Source organism: Arachis duranensis, chromosome 6, assembly GCF_000817695.3.
Source record: "Arachis duranensis cultivar V14167 chromosome 6, aradu.V14167.gnm2.J7QH, whole genome shotgun sequence".
Taxonomy (NCBI): Eukaryota; Viridiplantae; Streptophyta; class Magnoliopsida; order Fabales; family Fabaceae; genus Arachis; species Arachis duranensis.
The window spans coordinates 40,367,844-40,374,963 of record NC_029777.3 but is presented as its reverse complement, the minus strand read 5'-3'; the positions used below and the strand labels follow the sequence as shown (position 1 = coordinate 40,374,963).

Genomic DNA, 7,120 nt, shown 5'->3' with positions numbered 1-7,120 from the left:
CATGTTGCCACTCCTAATTTAGTTGGGTTAAAAGAAAGAAAGAAAAAAAACTTGAAAAGGTTCGACAAAGTTCGTATGAATTATTGTGAAAATTAGGATCTTTCATATGCTAAAATGGTAATTCATTTTTTTTTAAAATATAAATAATTTTAAGTTTAAAAAATCATTAAGAAAATAATTTGGAAAATTCATAAAAGAAAAGGGGAAAAATGACGACACAATTGGTGCCCAGTAGAGTTGGATGTTAATGTGAATGGTTTGTCATGTGTGCGGAGCGTGTAGCGGTACCAGTAAGATAGAGGATTAGAATTTAGAGGAACAGCGTCAGCGACACAACAAACACTAGAAGAAGGGATTAGGAAGAAAAAACCCCAATCCAAAGAATTGATAAGAAGAATATAAGAACTAAGTAACTAATAAGTAATAACAATAACAATAATAATGTCGAAAAAGGGAGGAGGAGGGGCTTCGTTGCAGAAGGACGTGCCGTGGAGAGCGTCAGCTTCGTCAGTGAGGCCGGTTCCCAAAATTCACCATTCTCCTGTTCTTCGCGTTTCCCAATCTCCTTTCTCCGATTACGCCCTCTTCGTTATGAAGGTCTCTCTCACTCACCTCCTTTTCTTCTCTCTCTCTCTCTCTCTCTCTCTCTATATATATATATATACTTTTGGATTTTGCAGCAACCCGACCCAATTGGAGATGGATTCGGCCAAGAGGCTATAGTGGAAGCTGCTGGTCCTGACTGCATAGTACCTGGCCAAGTTATGCCCCTCAAGCTTCTCGGTGTTAAGGTTTCAATTTCCTTTCTCCGCTTTTTCTAATTTTTAATGTTTCCTTTTCATATCTTTTCTGCTTCACCAGTTAGGAATTATATTGAGTGTTATGGAGCATGTGATTTATTTAATATAAAATTATTGCTTCACCTTTAATTGATTGATGTGTAATTCTGGAAAATGCAACAAACATCGTATTGATTGCAAATTGAAAGTTCAGTCTCTGAATAACAAAGAGTAGTTGGATTTCTCTTGCTCTGAAGCATTATGTAGGTCTAACACATTTTAGGTGTATTGCCATTATGTGCCAGATTTCTTTGAATGAGCTTATAAAAAAAAAAGATAATTTTAGAGTTTTTTTAAAGATTTTTTGAAAAAGTAAAACTAATTTTATATTTTGAAGTTTATACTGACATTTTTCTGGCATATTTATGCTTCTAGTTTGAGCAATTTTACTTCGGAAGATTATGATTTTGCAAAGAGATGGAGTTTCATTTTTTCTTCTTGGCTTCTGCTTCAACAGGTCTGGCCAATCCATGTTGACTTCAAATTTTTGGAACCTGTTGGACGAGAACTTAAGATGCTTGGAAAGGTGAAGTCCTTTTTATTCTTTAAGAAATGCATGCAATGGGTATAAATTGACAATTGCTGGGGTTGAACTTCGTGAGTTTTATACATTTGATATTCATAAATTAGGGAATAGAATAAAGTTTTGCTTCATATACATTAACCCTTATATATTCATCCTTCAAGACCCAAATAAAACTAGTCATTGCCCTGTATGTTCCATTATATTTCTGAAAATTGAGAAGATAATAATGTACAATTTACATTGCACCACCTGATTACAACTACATTAATCATTTATTCATTATCAAATTATCAAGATGAAAGATATCTATGTGCTTATCTGAATTATACAAATTCTACCTTGTCAGAAAGAGCTACAACATTGTAGCAAATTGACCTGAAGCATGGTTTGTATTACCAGTTTTTCTCCATTGCCATTTCACTGGAAATAGCTATATAATTAGTTCAAATGCATCCATGGTACTCATGATGAACTAGTTGAACCACACAATGTATCAAAAGAACCTAGTCTTAGATATCAGTGCTGCTGACATTTCGATTTATTTATCTTGCTGGTTGCTGGAATTTCTGCCTATTATTAAACTTCCATTCTAAGCATATAATTCTAATTATTTGATTTCTTTATGGATTTATTTGTTTTTCTGCATGCAGTTCATGGATGATGCAGTTGAACTTATGAACAAATCTTTCATAGATCGTTGATAGCATCTGTGGCCTGTGTTTGTGAATAGATGAAACATCAATTAAGGGAACTGGAGGGAACTGGAGGGAACTGGAGCATCGACAAGCCGAGTGACTTAACATTTGGCTCATTTTGTATTGTAGTCTTACTCTCAATGAATTGAGACATCGAGTCAAAATGTCAATTTGAGATGATATTACTTAGAGAAAAATGACAAAGTTAGAACTTTGAACTGCATGCACAGCTATTGGACTTGCATCCTGATTCCAAATAGAATGAAATGTTTTTCTTGTTGTATCCTGTTTTTGCACAATTATATATATAACTTGCCCCAAAGACTGACCATTAATTTCATTGATGATGGTATTGCAAAATTTGATTATTGAGGAAGGCAGCTAAGCAAAATTAAAAGTCTGAATGATGGTAATGAAGAAGAATATATACAGCCTTAATGGTGTCTGATCCTTTTGACTTAACAGGAGCAGCCACATTTCATTCCAATGAAGAGAAAATGAAGGGAGTCAGATTACATGAATCGTTATAGAATAACTGTTGACGGTATCTTGTTACAAGACAGTATGAACAAGAGCAGGAAAGACCACACAAGGGTGAAAGTAGAGGAAGATGGCAGCACCACCCTTGAGCCCTGCGAATAGTCCTCTGTGTATTCCGGCACCAACCATGTGACTCCGTCGCCCTGGCCCTGGCTGTTAGGTCCTTTGCTCCACATTCCCACACTGTTGTCCCTGTGCATTCATCATCCAATCAAGTAATTAGTGCTGACATTTATGTATGAGAATGATATAGGATAGTAAAGTGGTAGTAGCAGTACATACTTGGCAACGCCGAGAACGCCGGCGGACATGGTAAGCTGAGAAATCCTATCAGCAGACTTTGGCTCAACACTATAAGCCTTCTCATACTTAACCTCAACTCCTTCCCCAGAGGCCACAAAAAACGCGCCATTCACCATGATATCCCCCTCCGACCTCCAATTCCAGCCCTTCCACTTCCCCTCCGCAGTGTCAACCCTCTTGGTCACCTCCTTTGCAAAGGGGTTCAGGGGTGCCGTGTAGCGGTTCCCCTGGCTGTTAATGGTGGGCTCCCCACTGCCTCCAATGGCATACATCTGCCACCGCGTGAAATCGTTGTTGACCACATGGATGTAGCCCCGGCGGCAACGTGGCATGCGCTGGACGAGCATGGGACCGAAATGGTTGAAGGCAATGGTCACCTGCATGCCTGAGTCTGGCAGGTAGTCATCACTGTGGCCTAAGAGCATGACTTCATTGTGGTGGGAGAAGTAGTTATTGGAGATTGTGATTCCAGTGGAGCCCATGACTGCGTCGATGAGCCCGTCCTTGCACCGTGACAGCGTGCAGTGGTCTATCCATATGTCTTTGGACCCAAAGATGGAGATTCCATCCCCGTCAGACAGCGTCCGGTAGCCATAGTGGTCAGGGCTGGAACGCACATTTGTGTTCCCTGCATGTCGCAGTTGAATCCAAACACAATAAACAAATAAATAAATCTGTTCGTTGACTTAGACACACCTTTCATTCAAATACTAACAACACTGCATTTATACCAGAATGTTTCATGTGCAATACAGAAAAATACCTGAAGGATGACAATGGTGGATATGAATGTTGTGTATGATAACATTACTTATATACTGGAGAGTAATGCATCCACCACCAACAATGTGGACATCAGCACCACGGCCATCAAGGGTCTTGTAACTGTTGAAGATGAGTTCTTGAGAGAGCTTAATCTTCATGTTACTTGGGAACACGATCCACAGCGGCTCATTCTGTATGACAGCATATCTGAGTGTTCCTGGCTTAGGGTTTACTGCATCATCATCTGAGGAATCTGTGACAATGTAGAACTCCCCATCCTTTCCGCCCTTAGCGTGTTGCCCAAACCCAATGGCGCAGTCTGCCAGCCTCTGCCGGTTGTTGGGCCAATCTGGGTCACATTTCCAGCAATCGTCTATGGGGTTACCAGTTAGGCAAGAAGACACTGTCGACAGCATTTCCCTTCTTGCCATTGAACCATTCACCTTCCTGCACAACACAGTAGTGAAGATAGCACCTAGATCTGAGGTTTAAACTTATAATGCAGGAAAATACATTGTGAATGCAAGCTGAAAGACAAGAGAAACAGGGGAAACAGTGAGAAGAGAGTACCTGTGGACTTCATTAGCAACAGCTTCAGGGTCAGGGTGTTGTCCTGGTAGAGTTAGGTTCAGCATTGCAGCTCCTTCAAGTGCTAACATGGAACCAACAATACACAGTAGCAAAATGCAGCTTCTATGGGGCATTGTTGAGGAAATGACTCTTTTGCTACACACTCACTCTCTGTAGAGCTCCTCTTCCTTAGATTGCCATGGTTATGGCTGATTCTCTAGAAGGGTTAGCGGCTGTTGAGTGAGGTGAATTTATTAACCAGTGATGATTATTACAACAAACAGGTTTGAGTGTGAACAGAAGCATGGGATAATCTTTTTGTATTCTAGTATTATTATTTATTTTTTTATGTTGGACCAATCTTCAATGCATTAATCCTAATAAGACGTTTAATTTTAAGCGTTGTTTGTCGGATGTAATTTTAAGGTTGGTGCTGATTAAATTATAACAAGAACAAAGTATATAGATGATATGATACGTTATTCTTTGGGGGTGCTAATTAATAGTTTCAGTATGCATTATCATATTATATCATAGCATGTTGGGTGCTCTAATAATAATGATTGTGTAGGGTAGTATAGTGGTTAGGGTAAGTTTTTTGAATGATGGAAAAAGGGAAAGAAAAAAGAAAGATGAAAGAAGAAAGAAGGTCGTATTGTGAACAAGGGAATCCCACTGTTCTCGAGGAAATTGGTCTCTTAATTTTGTTTGCCGGACAGAGGGACAACAGTATCAGTATCACTGATCCAAAAATGAGCTTCTTGTAATTACAAAACTGCCCCTAATGATCACCCAGTAGAATTTGAATACCACTAAGAAGGTCAGTGGGAAAATAGGAAGGGCAGGTCCTCTAATGAATAATACTACTTGCGAATTACGAGTAACACTTTAGTAAGGTTCATCAGTTCTTGCAGTTCGTGAAGTAGCCTTTTGACTTTTTGGACCTACACCTACGTATCAGCATTAATCACGACATTTTCGCATGCTTAAACTTCAATATACTAGCTACTTTTGTTTATTAAAATAAAAAAGATATTATTTACTCGTTTAAATTGAAATATAAAAAATTATTAATTTGTGCATTTATTATTATTTTTGCAGTCAATAAATACGAAAACAAATTTTAAATAGAACACATAGTTAAATCCAGAATAAACAAATTCTTTTGGACTAGGTCCAAACTCCTAACGTGAGATTCTGAGTTAGTAATGGGCTCATAATGGAACTCAAAAGATGCCTAAAGGATTCGCAAAATAAGATTTACGGGATATTATCATCAATTTCGCATATGCTGAGTAACATCATAATAGTTATCCGATATGGACTTAATAATCGTCAAAAGATCTAGTCAAAGAAAACGACGTCAGACAAGGAGCTAAGCTTATAGGCCGTTAAAATGGTCCAAATCCATCGGACTAGTCCGTTTATCCATTTAAATAGGCGAGTTGTGTCTCTAAAATTAAACCCGTTTACAATTCGGGTTAAACGGGCTGAGTACGATTAAAAAAATGGTGGATTAAACGGGCTAATCTGCGGGCTAAATGGATGGTCCGTTTATTTTTTTACATTCTTTTAAAAAAAGTAGCACTTTAAGCCAATATTTCTTTCGATCCGATCCGAAAATCTGACCCATCAACTAAAAAAAATTATATTTTAAAGGTTTTTGACCTAAAAGTGATATGTTTTGTCAAAATATTTTTTAAAAAATAAAATAAAAAGATAATGGGCTGGCTCGTTTAACCCATCAAGCTGACTATAAACGGTCCGGACTGAAAAATTATGGCCCGCGAATGAAACGGGCTTAAACGGTCTAGCCCATTTAACCCACGGACTTAACAGACCGGGTCAAAATGGACCAGGCTAGCCCGTTTGACAGCCCTATAAACTTATAAGAATGACCTGATATATGGTTAAAGAGAATACTTAGTTCTAATTCATCAATCCAATTCCTTGAATATTTATTCATTTAGATATCAGAATGTCATTACAGGTACTAACCCCAATTCGTACGTTTGGACAAGGCAAGGTTTCGAATTTCCTAGAAGGTCAATCCAAAATCCTTGAAACATTTGGCGCGGTGAGCTTGGACCTTGCTTATCATGACACGAGTGATGGCAGACATAGAAAAGAGGAATGAAGTACATGGCGAAGTATTGCCATGTATCCCCTCATACTCCTATGCATGGTAATAGGAACAACATTCCAAAAACTTAACAAAAATTGTGAAGGGATGTGTTCCGAGGGTTACCTGAAGCTGAAGGTCGATCTCGGACGAGATCTTCTGTGCTGGGCAGTGCTGCTATGTCCGACCTGGTAGAGTTGGAGATGCTGCTAATCCTTCGTCACCGAAGGGTGGTGGTACCTGCAAGAGACTCCAATACTTAAGTTAGCACGTGCTTTAGGCAGGTTTTTGTGTAGAATCAGAGTATGAGTTTTACCTGGGTGCTCCAGTGTATTTATAATAGTGTGGAGTGTCCTTTAAGATAAGTTAGTTATCTTATCTTATCTTTGAGGGAAGCTGCCTTATCTTTTTAGGCTAGCCGCCTTTAGAGTGGGCTTTGTTCCTTCGTTTGGGCCTACTTGGGCCTCTATGGCGATTTGGCCAAACTCTTTTAAGGAGAGGCTAGTATCGTTCCAACCTTAAGAGGTCGGTCGCTCTTGTCTTCGGTCAGCATGGATCGTATAGCTTGACCCAGGGTATGAACAGTGCCCCTGCTCGAGTTCGATCTTTCCCCTGAGGTCGTGTCTTTAGACTTCGACCCCTTTGAGGAAATCGTGCTCGAGCATTTGCCTTTTGGTTGATCTCTTGTCTTGAGGTCGTACCTGTGCTCCTCTGACGTCGACCCGTATGACCTCCTTACCTGAGCTTTTTAGTCATACTC

At 39.2% G+C, this 7,120-nt stretch overlaps 2 protein-coding genes across 2 annotated transcripts; one reads left to right on the top strand and one right to left on the bottom strand.

Annotated features, from left to right (window-relative positions):
- The first annotated feature begins 235 nt into the window (after positions 1 to 235).
- Positions 236 to 2,343, top strand: LOC107493762 (uncharacterized). The gene is made up of 4 exons (XM_016114811.3): positions 236 to 597; positions 681 to 791; positions 1,297 to 1,365; positions 2,016 to 2,343. The coding sequence occupies exons 1-4, from the start codon at positions 442 to 444 to the stop codon at positions 2,064 to 2,066; spliced, it is 387 nt and encodes a 128-aa protein (XP_015970297.1). The 5' UTR covers positions 236 to 441; the 3' UTR covers positions 2,067 to 2,343.
- Positions 2,344 to 2,442: 99 nt separating this feature from the next.
- On the bottom strand, positions 2,443 to 4,672 carry LOC107493761 (probable pectate lyase 12). Its single transcript, XM_016114809.3, has 4 exons — positions 4,239 to 4,672; positions 3,667 to 4,115; positions 2,883 to 3,531; positions 2,443 to 2,792 (listed from the first exon to the last, which is right to left on the bottom strand). Exons 1-4 carry the CDS (start codon positions 4,370 to 4,372, stop codon positions 2,585 to 2,587), a joined length of 1,440 nt encoding a protein of 479 aa, XP_015970295.1. The 5' UTR covers positions 4,373 to 4,672; the 3' UTR covers positions 2,443 to 2,584.
- Positions 4,673 to 7,120: the final 2,448 nt, after the last annotated feature.

Coding starts and splice junctions, on each gene's coding strand:
- LOC107493761 (XM_016114809.3), bottom strand. CDS start 4,372: ATGCCCCATAGAAGCTGCATTTTGCTACTGTGTATTGTTGGTTCCATG. Junction 4,116..4,238: donor GTTGCTAATGAAGTCCACAG/GTACTCTCTTCT, acceptor TGTGTTGTGCAG/GAAGGTGAATGGTTCAATGG. Junction 3,532..3,666: donor CCACCATTGTCATCCTTCAG/GTATTTTTCTGT, acceptor TGCGACATGCAG/GGAACACAAATGTGCGTTCC.
- LOC107493762 (XM_016114811.3), top strand. CDS start 442: ATGTCGAAAAAGGGAGGAGGAGGGGCTTCGTTGCAGAAGGACGTGCCG. Junction 598..680: donor ACGCCCTCTTCGTTATGAAG/GTCTCTCTCACT, acceptor TGGATTTTGCAG/CAACCCGACCCAATTGGAGA. Junction 1,366..2,015: donor AACTTAAGATGCTTGGAAAG/GTGAAGTCCTTT, acceptor TTCTGCATGCAG/TTCATGGATGATGCAGTTGA.